This window comes from Adelges cooleyi, unplaced genomic scaffold (assembly GCF_023614345.1).
Source record: "Adelges cooleyi isolate 19-005CV unplaced genomic scaffold, UGA_ACOO_1.1 ACOO_flye_CR_arks_rails_tigmint_CR_PRNA_108, whole genome shotgun sequence".
Lineage (NCBI taxonomy): Eukaryota > Metazoa > Arthropoda > Insecta > Hemiptera > Adelgidae > Adelges > Adelges cooleyi.
Genome location: NW_026095761.1, coordinates 16038638 through 16059604, shown reverse-complemented (window position 1 = coordinate 16059604; position 20967 = coordinate 16038638). Strand labels below are relative to the sequence as shown.

Below are 20967 nucleotides of genomic sequence, written 5' to 3'. Positions count from 1 at the left end.
AAAAAGTAATAACAAGTAAGTTGTAAGACCATACAATTAAACAATTGTATTATTAATTACAAAATCTAAATGACTAATTTAAAAAGACTCATTAAATTACTTAGTAATATTCCATCATGATTTAGGGCTATCCTCTTTAGTGAGTTCCTTCGGTTGGTCGGTTATCGAATTATTCCATTGTTGGGTTTCAGCCGAACCGAATATAATGTAGAACAAATTTCCGACGAAGAAAACACCGCCTGATAGTAAAAATACAAGTCCCCATTGTTCTTTCGTGGGCTAACGAAAAAATGCATCGTTGTTATATTACTATAATTTTTTCTCGTTATTTATTCATTATGACTTATGAGCATCTTACATTATCTTTATCGACCATAAATCCGACAAGTAGTGGTCCCATAATGGACGTGACGTTTGCCAAACTGTTGGTAATGCCCATTAATGTCCCGGCAAAATTTGGTGCCAAATCTAAATGATTAGCTAAGAATCCCGAGTAAACTCCACTGTTCAGAGTCAACGCAGCTGTCAACAGAAACAAAACTTCCACGGTGGACGTATCGAACATGTACAGCGAAAATAAAGCCAATGCTCCACCCCAGTGTGCAACGGTGTTCCACATTTTCCTCTGCGCTGTGATCGTCATGTACTGACGTTTGTTGATGTAGTCGCTAATCCAAGAGATAGCTATAGTCATCAGCCACATGGTTAAGTATGGCAGTGCAGACAGAATTCCGTTCTATGCAACCATACATAATAGGATCTTTAATTATTAGACAATAATAATTATTCGCCATCGAAAAATTCAACTAAACAGACTGTTCTCTAACCGATTTTATATTAAACTTGAGAATTTCGTTGATGTAAGTAGGTGTGTTGTTCAGTAAAGTCCAAAAGCCCCAATTCTGACTGAAATGCGCGACAAGGATTGCCCACATGGGCACTGAAGTCACTATTTTGCCCCACGGAGTAGGTAGTTTCTACAATAATCGTAACAAATTTAGTATATACATGAGACATGACGCATTATTATTGGTAGATTGCAGTTACCTTTTTGGACATGGAGTTGCTCAACGAACTGGTGATGTACCGTTTTTCTTCTGCACTGATGGTCTTGTGTTCTGATGGGCTATTGACACCGTAAAAATACCAAACAAGTACCCACAACATTGACACGATACCAGTAAAGTAAAATATAGACGGCCAACCTCCAGGACTTCCAGCCAGCAAACCGGCCACTGGCAACATAATCAACGGTCCGAATATGATCCCACTAAATACAAACGAAAATATACGACTTTTCTCTGTCAACGGCGCCCATTTTGATAATAAAACGTTGATTGAAGGATATATAAACCCCTATAAAAACATACATGACAAAAACTATGAGGTACACTCTCGTTAACGGTGTAAGTATCATCATAGGCGTAGTTGAGACGGAGTTTGGGTGTATTTAGCACATGGTATTAAAATTAGTACCCCCCCCCCCCCAAAAAAAAACGTTGTTTCAGTTTTATACTATAGGAACAGTGAGGAAAGGAGATTTTCCAAAATTTTCAACTATATATATATATATACATATATACAGCTATGTAGTGTACAAATATTCCATATAGTACAAACAAAATAGAGTAAAAATGATTTAAACTGTTTATGGGCCAAATATATTATTAGAACATTGGGTATCACAATATTTTCGAATTATCTATTCTATACTTTGCAGTCTGGGATAATATAATAAAAGCCAGCACAGTGCAGGACAACTTATTAATTTCCGTTTTAAGCGTAGTTCATTCTAAAAAGGAAAATTAAGAAAAATTGTCCACTCCTTTTATGGTAAACTATAATTATGAAATACATATTATGAAAAAGGTGAACCTTAACTAAACCGAATAGTTTTGTTGAATGGAGCTTCAGTTAGACGAGGCTGGGATTTATTAAACTTGTAAAGTCTTCTCGCTTTAAGTCATTTTATTTGATGTCGTCATTAATTACTTATATGGGACTGCTCACCTGTGCCATTCCTTGGATCATTCGATTCGCACACATGGCTACTACACCGCCATGTATAGCCGCTGCAGGAGTTCCTAATGCTAAAATACCATTTACACCAATGGCTCCGGCCAAAAACAATTTAGGTCCATATTTTTCCGACATTTGTCCAGCGAACACTTGGGTAATCAAATAGCCCCAGAAGAACGAAGTCAGTACCATAGCTTGTGTTCGCTTATCCCAATCAAAAGTCTAGAAATAAAAACGAATTATTACATCTAAGTAGGTACGAGTGGTTGAGGTAACAACTTAATTAAATAATACATAAAAGGAAGCCACGTCGTGTTATTTATTTTTAAGTTTTATTGGTATGAAAAAACAATTTAATGGAAGTCTGCTTTTAGATTTCTTCCGAAAGCATAAATCATAATTATTGAATAACTTTCGTGCATATTTATTTTGTAAATAACATTACAATACATAATAAAATAAAAACTATTATAATTTGTTATGTGTAGATAATGTTAATATATTATGTAGTTATGAGAATAGCAACCACAAATTCTTGAATTTGCTTTAGTTACTGCATAATACTTATGTACTTTAGCGTTACTACTCCCACATTGACACATTAACACGTATAAATACAATACTTAAGCTAAGTAAGTTTAAAATTTAAATCGAACCAGAATAACGTGGTTAAATGTCGACGGTTAATAATTGTCATACAAATATCATTTGTTTTGATGTTTAATATACATTTTTTTTCTACATTATAGAATGTAAACTAAGGAAATCGGTTTATTAGTTAGAGTGATAACACGCACAAGGCTGTCAAAATCACAGTTTGAATAAATTTGCTGACATTTCCCAACTATATTCGCAATACTTAAACTTCGATGTATACATAGCACTCATGATATGCCAACGTAGTAGATATAGGCACTAAAAATTAAATCAAATACAGATGCAGCCAAACAATTATTATTACAATTTGAGTTTTACTTTTACCTCTTAACACTAATGTTCAATACTCTTATAACGGAATAAAATTAATTAGGAAGTATTATATTTATACTTATTTAATGGTGATATGAATATATTTTTTTAGACATTACTTATTCGTATTAATCTATATTGTACATACGCTATCTTCTGTTAAATTTGTTCGAAAATAAATTGTATTTTTAGTTAAAAGCAATATCTTAATTCCCTTCGGTAAACAACTGTCAATTTTAAGGTATATTTCATGTCACTACAATTTGTTTTGGCAATGTTATCTAGTATACTACTTTCTTACTTTTGAATGAAAAACACTTATTTAAAAACAGTATTAATACTTCAAAGATTTAAAATAGGTATGTAATTTTTTTTTTTTTTTTAGCAGTATACCATTTGTTTTGCTCGATCGGCGTAATAATTGTCTCGAGTCTTACCTCGAGGTGTTTTCTTTATGCACCAAATACCAATGGCGTGACGTCCTCTTCTCGTTATTACATTTTAAATTGTATTCGCAAATTATTACTTACAGTAAAGTCTTTGTTGGTGCCCGATTTGTCAGTCATGGCCACAATGGCCACCGCCAGGTTCATTCTTAACGCGTATGCGATCATCATGCATAAGAACATGAGAATAATTTGGGTATGCCGAACTCCCCATCGTTCTGCGAAATTTACAAAAATCGATAAGTCGTACATATTATGTTGGTCGTAGACTGCCGTTATCACGCAGCACAATACCGAGTAGTTATGTGATATTTTAAAGTTGAAATTGTTCCAAACGCCTAAGAAATTTACATATCAACTGTTGTGAAGTGTATGCCATTAGTGCATAAACGCCTACGATGTCCATGTTATGCTAATCCGAATGTATTGGGTTCTAACGGCTATTACAGTAGTTACAAAAACCAAACAATTCTAATGTACGCTATTGTCTTTTGAAAGAGTGTTAACAATTAATGTTAAAAATCATTAATAAAATATTTTCGGTTAAAGACACAGTAAGAAGGTGTTTGAAGTCTGTACGTACCAGTGGAAGATGTAAGCAAAACGACCTGGTCGGACATTTAAGATCTTGGATTCCAAATACAGTGGAGATTTAAATCATACATAGTATATTTGATAATTTAATATTTACTGTCCCGTAGTAAATTTCACTCAAATTGTAATAATATTTTACGATTTTCCACACGTAATTATTATTATCAACGTGCTATCAATGTTCGTCACTAGCTACAATTTCAATAAATAATCTTCAATAGGCTGTGATAGGTTGTCGGGTTTTTTATAGCTCATAATAGTAATACCGATAAAACGAATAACGATACCCCTAGTTGCTGATTATAATGGTTCTGATGTACACTGTTGTTTGCTTATAGATATTGCATGGTTTATTATTATAATTATATATTTTTAGTAGCCTGACTAGTGACTATATCTGTACTAGGAGCCTTAAATCCCCAAAAAGGCATAATTAGAATCCAGATTGTTTATTGAACATTTTTTTATATTTACTATTTAATTATTGAATCTATTTCTGTTTTTCTAATTTATTATTTTTATTTATTTATTATTATTAAACTAAAATAAATTATGCGAATTATTCATTCTTTGTTTTGATAAACTATTTGTATGGAACAAATTTATATAGTATACAAACAAGAAGAAGAACGAATTATTTTTTAAAAGAGTAAATAAATAGGAAGGAGGAAGGGAACCCACTCCTTCCTAAAAATAACGTTTACAATAATGCCTAATCTATAGTATTTAATTACTCTATTTAACGTGAATGACCAACCTAGATAACAGTTGTGAATTGGAATGATCGGGTTTTTAATCTAGATTTCAATAAAATGTAATTGGATCTAAATATTTATATAAATTAAAAAAAGAAAAATATATTTTTAAATAGGTTATGTTGTGGTTTTTTCAATAGAATATGTAACTCATTCCAATTCCTATTTTTCAAAATAAAAAGATATTACCCTTCATTTTACAATCAGCGACTTCAATCGTCATTTTTAATGGAATATACGGCCTCGCAATAGGTTTTATATAAGTATATATTATAATGTTAATCACTAATTGCATTAAATCGTAGATTATTGTAAAATTTACAATTCAAATGTTAAAACGTTAAACTTATTAAGTAGTTTTCTTATCGGGTTTTAGCTATTGTTTTAGTCACAGTTCCTAACAATAAAGTGGGAATTTACTGTATTTTTATGTCTTAAAGCTTACATTTTTCAAGTAGCCTAATATTGTCTACTTAAGTCTTCTTTTAGGTATTTTTGTTGTTCGTCACACCTATTACACATTTTGACCGCTTACAAAATGAGGTTTAACAGTTAACTTTTATTTATACATTTTAAAAGTTAAACTTTTATCTTCTCTTTTTACAAAAAAAAAAAATGATTATGTCAATAGTTTTATTTCATAACTGTTCTATGTATATTTTTAAAATACAGTTGTAATAAAAACTTGTTTACTACATTCAAAAAAAGTCCTATACATTTTTGCATCATTTATACATAGTCAAAACATTTAAATTGGTCTCAGTATCGAGTATAAATTGTTTTATGTACATTTTTTATAAAACTTTTGTGTCAAGGCTATTTTAATCATCTTCTATAACTGGAACTTTAGTATACAAGTTGTTAAACAAATGTTAAAATGTAATGTTGCGATCAAAATTTTTAACTGTTTTAAGCAATTGGGTCAATTTCTGAATAAATTACAAATTCTATACTTTGGATAACAAAAAATTGCAAATTGGTTACTAATATTAGCATAGATTTAATTTTGAAATTTGTTCTCTATGGTGCATTTGGTAACAATATGGTTTTACGGTACATTAATACCTTAAAACTTTTATTTTTTTTAATTGTATGATCATTGATCTGTAAATGTTATTTTCCACGCTCAGTATAAATAACGAATGTTCATAAGGAAAATATCAAATAAGAATTAAAGAAATTTAAGTAATTAATTATAATTTATATTGAGGTTGAAACCTTGAGTGAATACGCTATTGGTCGAACTTGGTAAAACAATCACAATTAGGTTATTTTATAAACTTTCGTTTTACTCAATTATTGTAAGATTAATTGTTTACTTGTATTTTCCGGTTGTTGTCCTTGATCGTCCATAATTTCGTCTGAGAAGAATGAAAAACATAAACTCTATATTATTATATACTAATAACACACAGCAAGCATAGATCGGTTACAGTAAAACAAATCGATTTCACATTAAATCTCTCAGGTAGGTACAACATCCATTTGTGATTTCCACTTCCCATTCACAGCTGCGGTGGCATTGCTCAACGGGTCATACGCAATAACACGGTATAAAAGCTATCGACTATTGTTGTTGTCATTTAGAAACTTGTGTTAACGTTAAAATTAATTTAGCATACAAATTAAGAAGCGATAGTTACAGTTAAGGCCAGTGTCTAATATCGACGTATTCTGTCTTCGAGTTTTGACTTATTTGTTCAAAAAACATTCCGGTTCAATGTTTATCGGACGAGCAGAGTTAAAAACGTGATTAACGCCTTAAAATAAAAAATACTGAGAATAACAGCAGCAGATAACTATCACACGTTTACGTAAAAAATATTTAATTATCAATTTTATATCAATTCGCAATATCTCATTAGGTAGCTAATCAATAAAATATTTTTGTTATTTTAATAGAAATCCGTTTCATACCTAATAATAGTAATAATCATAATCATTACAATTTTTAATAAAACCCAATCTAGAAAAATCATACACATAAAGCATTAAGTGCATTAAGTTGCATTAAGTGTATTATTTTTGTGGATTTGGTTTCATTAAAAATTATAAGATACGCTGGTTTTTATTTATAATAATCATGTTAATACTAATATGTTAGATAACATTTTACATTAGTAAACTTTTACATTTACCCTTCCGTTTCCTTACAGTGGGCAAGTCGAATACAAATATTGACTTTTCATCTAAACGAATAATTATTGTACATAATCTGGTACTGTAATAGAATAAAATAATATGTATAGTATGTTCAATAGTAAAATAGTTCACTCCATTCTCATCAAAATAGAGGAAACCAGAGTTCTCATCACCAACTATGCTCTGCCACCACTGTTCTGGCTTTCTATTATTATATTAAATACATATATTTTATAAGATACGATGATTATAATACGCAAAAGAAAAGTAAATTCATTATTTTAGAATATTTTATTTAAACTAACCACCAAAAAAAAAAAAAAAAGCCTTAACTCTTGTGTTACAATATCTCTATACTCATTTCAAGGTACTGTGTATAAGTTTCAAAATATAAGTAGTAAATTGAGTTATTGTGGAGGTTATAAAATTGATTGAAAACAGTTAAAAAATTTAATAAATTGTATTATTGAATTGAGATTTTAGATGTTTTAGCTTTTCTAGGATTTGTTCGAACCAACTGTTGAAATTGGCCACGTACATATTCTCCATACGTTCTTATCTTTAATTCTAGTCCAAATTCTTTACACGTTTCTTCAAAAACTTCTTGTATGTGGGGTAATAAACTATGGTCTAAACCCGGGAACAGATGATGCAATGAATGATCGCCAAAAGTTATCATCGAAATCACTACGCTGTTGCCGATTATTTGTCTTTCTGAACAAGAATTTATTTGGTGAAGTCCAAAGTCAATATCTTGTTGGCTGTAATAATCATATAATCATGTAATTAATAAATAATTGTCACTAATCCAACAGCATTGAAATAATTAGTGACGCAGAATGAACAAGAATTGTTTACGAGAAACATAAATAATTATTAAGAGGACGCCACACCGCCCATTTCAAGGAGTAAAGTATAGGCAATTTTTTGCAAAATCTTAATTTAAAGATTAAACTGCGATGTGTAATTATTAGTTCAATAATTAGGACTCTTTTTCAGGTAGTCAATTTTTTTTTCGGACTATCACAACATCTTTGACAGTGGTTAAAAAAAACGAATCTTAACTAAATAATAATCATAGACATTTTTCTCTTGCATATTTAAAATAATGAGAACTCTGTCTAGGTTCTCTCATAGGTTTTTTTTTAATATTATTAACCCAACATTCAGAATTTTTATTTTGATTCTGGCATTTTTAAACTTTTTTAGGGCTTGTATTTAAGGTAAAGTTTAAGGTTTCTAAGAAATACCGACGAGAGAACCAAGTTTTACTTCTTCTCTTTTTAACGAAATAAAAAAAAATTTCTGTCACCATTTCGCTTTGACTAACACACTTTTCATAAACACGTTTTAACGATTATTTTAAAGGGTATGACATCCTCTTAAGGCTTTCAGCAGAGTTTAACGCAATCGTGAACATTTTAGAGGTATAATGTGATCAATAATAAAGGTCTTACCTAATCTCATCCCCATCGTGGAAGTTGTCGGGGTGATGATGTGCTCCGTTGAATCCCAAAAAAACGAACACAGAACTCATTGTCATGATTACTAGAAGCCATATGGTCAACACGGAACCCAAAGACAAACCACCAGCTGACATCAGTACTATTGGAATGATGAAAGCTAGACAGTCGGCTTTTTCGTTGTTCAGGGTGATAGTTCTGAAATTGATAATATGAATGTATAATAGCTCTTATATAATGTACTGTCATTTGCATTTACCTTCCGATTATCAGGTAGATTGTAGAACAAGGGTAAAATAGAGGAGTTAGCTTTGAAAACCACAATACGTTCCAAGGCTTATCTTTGGTAGGATACCAATGAATAAAAGGATAAGGCAAAGCCATTTCAAGATCAAGAACTGTATTTGCATAACAGTGATGACTGACAGTATGTGATATTTTCCATTCTCTGAAGATAAAAAAAAAGAATTGTAAGTACACGTATTTAAAACTTATGAAGCATAATAAACAGGCAAAACGCTTACCTTACGGAGAACAAACCCAAATGGATGTAGTACATTCTCCAGTTGTCTTTAAGATGGGTGAAATTATGATTGGCCACTAAACCAAAGGCTAATGATACTCCAGTTAACAGTGCAATATAATAGCTATTTCTACGCGCAGATTCAACGCAAAGCAACAAAGCTAATAAAATAAAAGTGTCTACTACCAACTTAGACTTGAGTAAAACATTGCTGTGGTTTATGCTTGAAAGCTTTTTGGATACTCTCGATTTCAAAACTTTGTAAAAACCATCCGGTTTAAAAGTAAATGGTGACGTCCTAGGAGTACTTGCATTTCTAACATAAAATGTACGAAGCTTTTGGGTTGCTACGTCTCCTTTCAAATGATGCGTTTCAAATAACTCTGTGACGTCAACTCCCTATATTATATAATCACAAACTATAATTATAAAAAACTAATACGATTTGTTAATTGAATCGTATTTGAATAATAATCATGTGTACCGATTATCAGTTTGAAAAAGAAGAATAAACAATAACCTTTTTTAATTGTCATACTTGAATAACTTGAGTAATTGCTAATTTGTAGTTAGTAATTGAGTATATTTTTTTAATATAATTAGTAATTGACAAATTTATTGAATAATTCTTTTAAAAGTAATTTGTAATTTTAAATTTAAATATAATTTTTAAATGTATAGAAAATATGCACAAAACATTAGTGTCTATATGGTACAAAAAGTTCTTGAACAGATTTTGGTAAGGAACATTTTTGATAGGAGGACCCATAAAATACATGCAGTTTCATATAAATCCGCGGTCTAGTGATAACTAATTAAATTCATTTCAATGCCTCCTTCACAATTTGAAATTTTGACTATAACAAACGGTTTACTCAACTATTTGCGTTGTGTTAAAAAAAAATTATTTGGAAGGCCACTAAAACATATTTTCAAAATGTTCTTATGGCTATTGTTTGTGCATCGTTTATACACAAATAGGCACTTATTGCAAGTAATAAAGTTTGAATACAATTTTAATTTTAAGAAGATGTTACTATAAGTATTAAATCACATTTTTTGCGTCAAAAATAAAAAGATACTTAACACAAGAACAGTAACTAATAAAATAAATACCTCTAAATTTAATTATTAATTAGGAAAATAATATTTAAAGCCCGTTTAACGTTTTATAATTGATCAACTGTTTTTAAGTATTTTTTTTTTTACATAAATCAAATGTTGGTGTGAGATTTGAAACAAAAAATAGCATAAATTGTTTTTATATAACCTAGTTTACAACCTTTGTTATTTCCAACCATTGTGATCCTCCCGGGTGCTTAGGTATCCATTCTTGAAGATCGTACAGTCCATCATGAACTCTCCATAATCCTTCGGCACCATCTTCCTTACGGCGTGCATTTATCCAACCGTCCACCCTTTTGATATTTCTGTCAGTACTTGGCAAATTGTTCAATGACAGCCAACTGCTCGTTCTAGGGGCCATTGTACGATTTTTCGAAGAACAATAAGTTCTTGGTGATATTTATTTGTCAATTTGTGTAATAATACTAAAATGATGGAACTTCATTTATGTGCGTAAAATTAATATCCGACACTATCCATGTAAACAAAAAATTAACATACAAAAAAAACTACTATATAGGATGGGAGAGAACTTTAGGAAAGGTGTAACACAATTCCCTTTCGCCGTTTTTTACACGTTTTCGTCTGTTAATTTTTAAGGGGAAGGGGTTCACAGTAAAAGCTAGTCCAGTAGTCTCTATTGTTATTTTATCATAATTAATGGTAATTGTGTACTAGCGGACCCCCCTTCCCCATATTACCAGGCCCAGATTAGAACTTGAAGTATTACTCTTTGACCTCGCAGACTTTTGGACTTAGCAAACATCACAAAAATTACAATTGTTTTGTTATTTTGCTATTAAATATACTTCAGCCTTGTTTTTAATATATGTTGTTTTATACACGAAGGAGCATGCATAATTTGTATTATTATAAAGTGTTTTTATGAGTTACGTAGAAACAAAAAAATTGATACTCAACGTTTCATAGCCTTGCATGTTAGTTAGTTTTATTATTCAGAATATGTAAGCACATTACATAATTATTGTCATTACCCAAGCAGAAATTTACCAAGGGCGTAGTACTGCGCCAGTACTGACCAGTACGGGCGCGGTACTGGCATTCTGTACTGCGCCCGTACTGGCGTAACTCCTAAATGATAACGCTATTCTGTACTGACAGCCAGCACTGGGCCAGTACTGATAATCGGTACAGATTTTATGCTGGTATAATAATGGCGCAGTAATGGCACAGTGCTGGCATTATGAATAATATTATACTGGCAGAATAATAGCGCAGTACTGGCATTATAAATAATTTTATACTGGCAGAATAATAGCGCAGTACTGGCGCAGTAATGGCACAGTGCTGGCGTGTTATACATAAAATGTTGGTAGAATAATGGAGCAGTACTATATGTTTTAGGATTTAGGTTATAATTTATATAATAACATATATTTATTTATAATTTAAGCACTTACAAACCAGTTAATACAATTTTCCTTAAAAAGGTAAAAAACGTATTTATATTAAATTAATTATATTATGTATGTTACATTTTCCATGTATTACTAGTGACATAATTTATTTATTTATTATTATTGTATACGGGGTGGGCTCTTTTTACATTTATATAATATTATATATAATAATAAATATATATACATGCATATTTGTACATTAATGAAGAAAACATTAAACACACAATTCAACAGCAACTTATAAACTATAAACAAAACTTAACATATTTAACATAAAAAATTAGGCTTAAAAATTAAAATTAAAATTAGGATCCACATTGGCATTTGACATTAGCCGTCGTAATGGTTTATTTGCTAAATAATTAGTGGTGGCACGTGGGACGTAAAAAAGAGCATTAGTTCGAGATGAACGCTGAGGCACTTTAAAACAAAGTAGTGTGACAAGTGCAGACGATTAAACTTTACCATTCAACAACCCATCAATAAAACTAATACCAGTAGTGCGTCTCCGCTCGGCTAAGGAAGGTAGGCCAAGTAAATTAGCTACAGGGCTATAATCGTGCGGCGGACAAGGAATTTTAAGTAGGTAACTAGCAAAGCGCAAAAACTTAATAGTTTTTGTAATACCAGTACTTCACCAACACTCAGCCAACGTTTGGCACGAGTCTGCCGAACCCGGGCAAGCCAGTACTGTAGTTTTTGTAATGCCAGTACTGCGCCAGTAATGGCGTAACGTTGGCAGCCAGTACTGGCCAACCAGTACTGGGTCAGTACTAAGACAACGCTTGGGCCAGTACTACGTCAGTACGGGTCAGCCAACGGTGGGCAGCCAGTACTGGCGTAGTACTGCGCCCGTCGTTAATACTGGCATAGTACAGAAATTTCTGCTTGGGTAGTGTAAGTTTATAATTAACATAACTACCGTCATATTATCTATTACGTATGTGTTTTTGAATAAAATGTAAAACCACAGAATAGATGAAAGCAGAAAGGACACTTGACGGCCATGTTGAAAGGGCAGTTGTACGGTCGTTGTAGACCGTACAACTGCCCTTGAGGTCTGAGTAGTAAAAAATAATATTAAAAGCATCTTATTTTGGGAGATCGTAGTTGCAAAGTGAATAATAAAATTAATTTGATTTCTGATAACAAGTGTTGACATGTAGTAGATTATAACTGCTTTCTAAATTATGTTACTTCATATACAAATATATATATTTATGTATATTACACCAATACATCGTTATTATCAAAAGAAGCATTACTTTTAATAAAAAAAAATATCAAATTACGGTCAGCCTTAATTTTTAGTTTCCATTTAACTAGATAATTTATAAGTAATACATAATAACCAACAGACTATAGGTATAATACATAATGGAATAACAATGCCTAGTTAGCTGAGATTTTCGATCTTCTGGGTTTATTTGGGTTCATTCGGACTAACTGTTCAAACTGTCCACGGACATATTCTCCATAGGGCTTGGGCGTCAAATCTATTTCGAACTCTTTACAAGTTTCTTCAAAGACATCTTGTACGTGTGGTATCATACCGTGGTCTAAAGCTGGGAAAAGATGATGCAACGAATGATCGCCGAATGTAACCATCGAGATTAGCAAGCTGTTGCCGATTTCATGTCGTTCTGAGCAACAATCGGTTTGATGAATACCCCAATCAACGTCTTGCTCACTGTTAACAATATATATTATTAAAACATTTTTATTTATATTTTACGTATAACTTTGTGAAAAGAAGAAACTAGAAAGTGTACGTTTCAGAGTAAACTTCAGTTAAACAGGTAATTTATTACTTATCAATTATCATTGACGACAATATTTTTAAAACTATATCTTAGACATTATCCTTGTCGATAAATATGTAGTAGGAACAAATATTATAGGATTTACCTAACTTCGTCTCCGTCGTGGAAATTGTCGGGATGATGATGTGCCGCGTGGAATCCAATAAAGGTGAATACCATATTCATCGATGCTATTATCAACAGCCACATACACAACACAGAATTCAGGGATAAATTTCCGCTGAACATTAATATCATAGGGATAACGAAGGCCAGACAGTCCGCTTTGTCGTTGTTCAAGGTTATAGTTCTAAAATTAAGTTTTAAAAAAATTACCACTTATAAATTATATATATATATATATATATATATAATATACAGGGTGATTCAAGGGAAAGTGTGGCCTGTGCGGTGCTAAGCTCCCTGAGGCTCCGTCATACCAACATTTTTAGCCACTACAATATTAATGAGTAGTGACTTAGTTTCACATTCTCTAAACGGTACAATGGACACTTTTTCTCAATTACAACACTACTATGGCTTACCTTAGAACACTTAAATAGAATGTGATAAAAGGGTAAACTATAGGAGTTAGTTTTGAAAACCAAACCACATTCCATGGTTTATCTTTGGTAGGATACCAATGAAGAAAAGGATAAAGTAAAGTCATTTCAAGATCTTGAACCGTATTCGTATAAATGTGATGGCTGAGCACATGCGATATTCTCCATTCTCTGATAAAAATAAATAAAATGAATATTATATACGCAAGTTGATTACATAATATGTACATCTATTTAGATGTTAAGAACTAATAAAATCCCTACCGTATGGACATCAGACCCAGTTGAATATAATACATTCTCCAGTTATCTTTAAGGTGAGTAAAATTGTGACTGCCCACTAAACCCAATGCTAAGACGGTGCCGGCTAATACGGCAACAAAGTAGCTATTTCTTCGCCCAGCTTCGGCGCAAAGTAACATCGCTATCAAAATTAAAATGTCAACTACCAGTATCGTCTTTAGCTTAGAAGTGGTAGAGTTTGTGTAAGCAAGCTTTTTGGCCACTCTAGATTTTAAAACGTTGTAAAATCCATCAGGCTTAAAAGTAAATGGCGACATCCTGGGTGTATTTGCTTGTCGGACATAAAATTTGCGCAGTACTTGAGTGACTGCTTCACCATTTACGTGATATGATTCAAACAATTCCGTGACATCAGTGCCCTATTTAATGTAAGCATTTCATAAAAATCGTATAACTTAGGAAGAGCAAATTTGAAAATATTGAAAAAAACTACACTTATAAAGTTGGTCACAAAAAATGATGTTAAAAAGTTACAATACCAATAGTTAAGTGTTAAAGCTAAGGTGTTGTGGATTTTTAAACGGATTTGTTTTAGAATTTCTAATATAATAATTAATATATTATCTATAAACTAAGGAAATATAAGTTCTGAAACACAAACATGTTTGTACTGAAGAGCATAGAAAAAATAATTTTAGACCAAATCAAAAAGCAAGAAAGAATTTATTTTAGATAGATTTAAACTAAAACTTTAATTCTTATTAATCAGATATGAATTTGTTTACAGTTTTATAATTGTTAAATATTTTAACGTATTTCATTATGTTACTTTTTTTTAGATAATAAATCAACTATATTTTAGAAATAAATATATATTAGAAATGATTTCACTTAGTGAGTAGGGGCCCCGATTATTGTTTTGCACCTTGACCCAAAAATCTCTAGTTGCGGTACTGCAGGGGTATAAATAAGTAGATACAAAACATATATTAGCCTTTGACTAGACTGATAAAAAAGTATTAATTAAAAGAAAAAAAGTTCATCGTTTTATTTATAAATATTAAAAGATGATAACTAGTAATTTGGTTAATAAATTTTGTTTTTATAAATTATTCTTCTTAGAATAAAAAATCAAAATTACTATTTTACCACAAAATAAAGTCATTATCAAAATATTATTAGTAATTTTTTAACCAGTTTACTTTAAGAATTAAAAATGTACATTAATAAAGTAATATTATGTGTTTCATAAGTATGTTGGATATGCTTTTAAAGGCTTTTTGCAGTTTTTATTTTATTCAAAATTTATTTGTACATACTTTTGTTATTGTTAACCATTGTGGTCCTCCGGGATGTTTATGTATCCATTCATGTAGATCGTATAATCCATCGTGTACCCTCCATAGTCCTTCTGCACCCTCTTCTTTACGACGAGCATTTAACCAACTGTCCACTGATCTGGTATTTTTGTCGGTGCTTTGCAAATTGCTCCATGCCGGCCAACTGCTCGTTCTAGGAGCCATTAAAGATTTTTCTATGAATTTTAATTTAAATTAATTAAAACATATAGGTTTTGGAAATATACCTAGTTTGAAACAACACACACGATATTTATTTACGGTTGGTTTGAGTTGATATTTTCCACTTTCTAGGACTACAATTCTGTTTCTCGTGAAAAACATAATATTGTATAATTTAATGGGGCAACGATTTCGATTAAAATAAAAATCTGTTTGTGGAGATGATACTTTCGAGTAACTTAAATAATATGTGTTCTGTAACTTTAATAATATAATCAGTAAAAATAAAATTAAAATCATGTGTAAAATAGCATTCTATTACCCCAAAGGAATTGCAGGAATAAAAAAAAATCTTAATATCGTGACAGTTAAATTGTAACAAGATTATTAACGACTTAATTCTATACTCAATGACAATATGTAACACTATGTAATTTTCGAGGAAAACAGAAAATTAACTTTCAAATCAATTTAAACAAAACAAATCAAAAAATACATAATGAAATTTAATTAGTTTCTTAAAAATGACAGTCGTATCCTTCTGATTCTCACCACATAAATTATATTATAATTATCATGTTCATTGGTCCATAGACAAACATCCGTTCAAATATGATGGAGACAAATTTAAAAGGGCCTCTAATTTGTCTACAACACTGTTGAACTCTATTTTTGAAATATATTGTATAACAATGTCATTTTTATTATGAATTTACATCGTATTAATGTAAATAACTAATGCTTTAACTATTACATTAAAGTAGACAATCGGGATACGTACTATGATGATAGGTAGGTAGTATAAATTTACCCTAAAACAAGTTTAAATTATGAAAGCCCTCTTAGAACATAATACGTATGTATATGTTTTTGATCTTTAATATTGTCCTACAATTCACTTCTCAAATAATGCTAAAATGGGACTGTTTTCTATACTAGTGAGTTATCGAATGAAGTGATTCATTTATGAGAATACCACTGAACATACTGGTTTCTGACGTCTTTTCAAATGAGCACTAATGTGTACTTAAATGTAAAAACAAGCCAGTTGTTTTTATTAAAAAAACTAGTTTTTGTTTTCATGGTTTCAGAAAGGATTCCAAAAACCATATCTTTAACAAAATACATAATTACATTTATAATGAACAATATAATTTTTTTACACGTAGGTATTTTGGTTTTAACAATTTATATAATTTACAACAAGTTATAACAACCTTTATCATAATATATTTCAATCGAACTTAAATACAAAAACAAAGAATTTCAATTAAAATACTTTTAAAAAAACATTATAAATTTAATGTCAACGTCAATCATAATTTTGTTCTACTTCCCAATACTAAAATATTAATTGTCAATTTCGTTTGTTATTTTATTTTTTATAATAATTGTAGCATACTTTTTTTAAGAAATTTCAACGAGAAAGAGTCCTATTGCTGGTTAATAGTATTTATAGTATATTTGGATAGACAGTTTTAAATATTTTAGAAGAGGCAAATTTAATTGGAAAATTTGTATAAATGAGTTGCGTAACCACTCTGATATGATTAGGTTATAATCATTATAAATATAATATCTACTAAACATTTTATCATTATACATATTTTCGTTATAAATATTAGGTATATACTATTATACTTGATGACTAGGTAATTAATACAGTTTAGGCAAAATTGAAAAACATTTTTTACTTTTGGTGGAAACGATGATCTTCCAATTTTACATTTTTAGCGCCAAAAAAAATGATTCCCCATCGAGATAATATGATTGTCTAATTGACTAAACATTTTACAATTGAGTATAACTACTATTAAATTATCCTGTATTCAATTTTTTAATCCGTAGCGGTTAATTATATATCCATTATATATTAAAAATAAATCATTATTGAAAATTATTCATGGAAATGTTATATAGTGACTGTGTTATATAGTGGTAATATAAAAGCTGGGAATGTAAAATGTGATAATTGAAAAAAATGAGTTGCATAGCGCTGGAAAAGCCTAACCCACAGTTAAGCTTTTCTGGTGCTAGGCGCTTAAAATATTGTCAAAATAATAAAAAAACTCAGACACTTATATTTATATATTACGTACTTGTTAATCCCTAGGTTTACTTACCTAATATGTAATAGGTTCAGCAACAAACTAACAATTAACAGCCTAACGATTAAAAAAAATAGTTTTGTTGTTTAAATACCAAAAGATATATTACGATTGATTGAATAATATTAATTGTCGTTTATTCGTATTATTCAGAAAAGGAACAACTGCAGGCGCCGCAGTATATACAGACTGATTATTAAGTCCTGTTATTAACCAGCTATGTGTTGTCTAAGCATGGCCATGAAAATATACTCCACTACTCTTTTTTAATACCTTTTAGTAATCACTAGATGATAATGTTACTCGCTGTAGATACACAAAAACCGGTTCTGCACAGATTTAAAGTGCACATAAAAAATAAATTATTTATTGTCCATGAACATGTTCATGACCCATGACCTTTTTGCAAATTCTGCCTAAACAAAAAACAACTCACTGCCGCGACTAATTGGATTTCCGGATAATTATCACTTGACGATTTATTTTAATCAAACTTTCAATATCTCAATAAAAATAAATTCTTATAAATCATATAATAAAATATTGCATCAATAGAACATGTATTTAAATATAATACGAGTACCTACCTAGAGATGTATGTCTAGTATTCGGATTATTTCATCAGATGGTGGCGCAGATGATCTATTTTGTGTAGAACACATATAGCGTTAAGCCGGTTAATCGTAAAATTTTAAGTGTAATTGAATAGCAAGTTGTGCTAGTAAAATGATGTTAATATACACTGAATTCTGGAATAGGCGACCATTCCACACGTCATTGCCTTCCACTACTGTGCCAAGTGCACTGTACAAGTCTGTATGTGTGTAACACATAATGCCATTGTATTAAAACTTGGTAGGAGCAAACAAATATCTGCCAACGTATCTGACGTCATCGTGCCGGGTCGTCGTCCGTTGAATTAAACGCCGCTTTGTTTCATTTTGTCTTTTGCTCTTTTTGATAGCTCAAACTACACTGCATAATAAAATGTTCCTTCTTATTGTCGACAAAATATAAAGGACACAGGGGAAACAGGGTAGTAGTCCATTTATGACAATTTTTCAGGAGAGAAAAAAAAGTTAGTTTGAGCGTACAAATCTATGTATCAACCGTTTTTAAAGTTGACCCTACTGTAACCTTTTTTCATCAAATGGATTTTGACATTTAATAGTAGTGGGTAGCCCTAAGGTAACCCTTGTATGGTGCCCTTATATTAAAATTGAAAAAAATGGACTACTAACCTTCTTACCCTATGCCCTTCATATGCATTTTTAGCTTCTATGTGGAGCTAAGAAGGTATTGGTTTTACAATGCGTTTTCTATATTCACGTCTGGATCCACGACAACTCTTTAACCGTCGGACCGATTTCTCCACGAAACCAGATTTTATAGATAAGAAATCGTACCCAAAACGTATTTTATAAGACCAATAAATCCTTTTTCCTAGAAAGGGTGTAAAATATTTTTTATTTTAGTCGGATTTTAGGCTTAGGGTCTAAAGCGTTGAAAATGATTTTGTAACTTTCATTTTAGTAAATAGTTTCTAAAGACCTGTGATCTCTTCAGCCCCAATATCCTCCGCCCACCACTAGGCCCTGACCCAACTGTGTTTGTGTGTCTTTATTTATTGAATTGAGATCTGGTATTAAAATTATCATACGATTCCAACTTGATTTTTTTTGTTGATCTCTTTATATCTGAATATGATCTTATGCGATCTTATAGGTATGCGTCAGAGATTATTCATAAATCTGAAGAACTTTTTATCTGCAAAGTTATTAGTTGAAAAAACTACGTTGAAAACCAGATTTCAAATAATCAAAAACAAATTGTGTTAAATAATTATGAAAAGTGCATTAAAAAAATAGCAAACAATATTGTATTTTTTACTAGACAATATAAAGACGATTCATTAATACAAGAATACCTACTGAATCTAGACAAATATTAAGGCCAGATTTGCCAGTATACAAAATATCACATACACTAAAACCCGTTTATAATGACATTGAAAAGGTAAACGTTTAAATCGTTATGTTGTACTAAACAATTTTCAACGAAAATATTCTAATAATTATTGTAATTTAATTGCTCTATAAGTATTAATAAATGTAACAAAACAGTTTAATAAATAAATTATATAACCGTATAATATTTTAATCGTAAAATACACCGTATAACAATGTTTTGCAATACAATACAAAATACGGTAGAAATAAATTAGGCGTATAGTAACAAAATACCATTTATTGCTAGAATTTTATTACGTAAATCATATAGAGTAATATTATACATAATATAAAATTGTATGTTTGGCCAATATCATACATAACTATTCTATTATTTGATTTCAAATTACAACCCTAGTCAAAACATACTTTGACAAAAAACAGTTAACCACAAGCAATTCATACAAATTCAGTTTGTCAAATATGAATTCCTAGGTCAAATTGGACTTCATCGTGGAGTAATTGTCAAAATAAAATATATCGATGGAATAGTGCCCAAGTGCCAATGCCTGTGATATGGTATTCATATTAGATTAATTTTGTACTATTGTATAAAAATGTAAAAAGCGAAAGAGAATGCCAAGTAAATTTAACCTCGCCAAACGGTTTATCAAAGAATATAACACACAAATTCCAGTATGAAAATTATATTCGAAAATATAATAGTAATATATATTTATTATTTATTTTCTTGATTAAGCTGAAAGGGAATTTATGTGCTGAAAATTGGCTACATAAGCGTTGGTTTAAAATGCGTTATTATTTTTTTAATTCGTAATATGTAATCAGGACACTTCTTCTGCAAATGTACATATTTTATGAATGTGTTGAAACTTTCGCGGATTGAAATATCACATGAATGATTTTCGGCTATATCCGTAAATCATTCATGTGATACATATTTTATGTCAATAACCTTGATAAATAATTAATTATAATGACCTTATAAAATAATATTTTAAAAGATTATTCATTATATGTTATACCTTATATTAATACAGTTGAACTTCTGTTACTATCACGGAATAAATTTATGTCGGGAATGAATGATCAAAAAACTATTTATTTATTTTTATAAAATTAAGCTTATTTTCTAATAAGTAAACACAAAATCACTTTTGCAAATAGCATACATTTTAATTGCCTAAAATAAAACAACCCCTCATATGATGTTAAAAAAAATTGCTTAATTATTTTTATGTTCAATTTGGTTCAGTGGTTCAATACTCAAATATTTTCTTAAAACAGGTAGATGAGGTTGTAAG

At 30.4% G+C, this 20967-nt stretch overlaps 3 protein-coding genes across 7 annotated transcripts; all 3 read right to left on the bottom strand.

Moving 5' to 3' along the window:
• Positions 1 to 20: 20 nt before the first annotated feature.
• Positions 21 to 6543, bottom strand: LOC126847450 (putative inorganic phosphate cotransporter). 3 transcript variants are annotated; one of them, XM_050587675.1, is made up of 8 exons: positions 6217 to 6539; positions 6103 to 6144; positions 3519 to 3652; positions 2011 to 2241; positions 1048 to 1356; positions 828 to 977; positions 359 to 736; positions 21 to 279 (listed from the first exon to the last, which is right to left on the bottom strand). In XM_050587675.1, exons 2-8 carry the CDS (start codon positions 6134 to 6136, stop codon positions 115 to 117), a joined length of 1401 nt encoding a protein of 466 aa, XP_050443632.1. In that variant the 5' UTR covers positions 6137 to 6144; positions 6217 to 6539; the 3' UTR covers positions 21 to 114. The 3 variants fall into 3 exon arrangements, with proteins under 3 accessions (XP_050443632.1, XP_050443633.1, XP_050443631.1); XM_050587676.1 differs by lacking the exon at positions 3519 to 3652 and having other exon boundaries at positions 6217 to 6543; XM_050587674.1 differs by lacking the exons at positions 6103 to 6144; positions 6217 to 6539 and adding an exon at positions 4018 to 4492.
• Positions 6544 to 6840: 297 nt separating this feature from the next.
• LOC126841584 (cytochrome b5-related protein-like) lies at positions 6841 to 11398 on the bottom strand. The gene is made up of 5 exons (XM_050578170.1): positions 10194 to 11398; positions 8913 to 9310; positions 8648 to 8836; positions 8383 to 8586; positions 6841 to 7686 (listed from the first exon to the last, which is right to left on the bottom strand). The coding sequence occupies exons 1-5, from the start codon at positions 10395 to 10397 to the stop codon at positions 7389 to 7391; spliced, it is 1293 nt and encodes a 430-aa protein (XP_050434127.1). The 5' UTR covers positions 10398 to 11398; the 3' UTR covers positions 6841 to 7388.
• A 1262-nt stretch (positions 11399 to 12660) lies between these two features.
• On the bottom strand, positions 12661 to 18487 carry LOC126845112 (cytochrome b5-related protein-like). 3 transcript variants are annotated; one of them, XM_050583673.1, is made up of 7 exons: positions 18281 to 18487; positions 15672 to 15846; positions 15385 to 15599; positions 14087 to 14484; positions 13805 to 13993; positions 13366 to 13569; positions 12661 to 13147 (listed from the first exon to the last, which is right to left on the bottom strand). In XM_050583673.1, exons 2-7 carry the CDS (start codon positions 15745 to 15747, stop codon positions 12850 to 12852), a joined length of 1380 nt encoding a protein of 459 aa, XP_050439630.1. In that variant the 5' UTR covers positions 15748 to 15846; positions 18281 to 18487; the 3' UTR covers positions 12661 to 12849. The 3 variants fall into 3 exon arrangements, with proteins under 3 accessions (XP_050439630.1, XP_050439634.1, XP_050439639.1); XM_050583677.1 differs by lacking the exon at positions 15672 to 15846; XM_050583682.1 differs by lacking the exons at positions 15672 to 15846; positions 18281 to 18487 and adding an exon at positions 17709 to 18218.
• Between the last annotated feature and the right edge of the window lie 2480 nt (positions 18488 to 20967).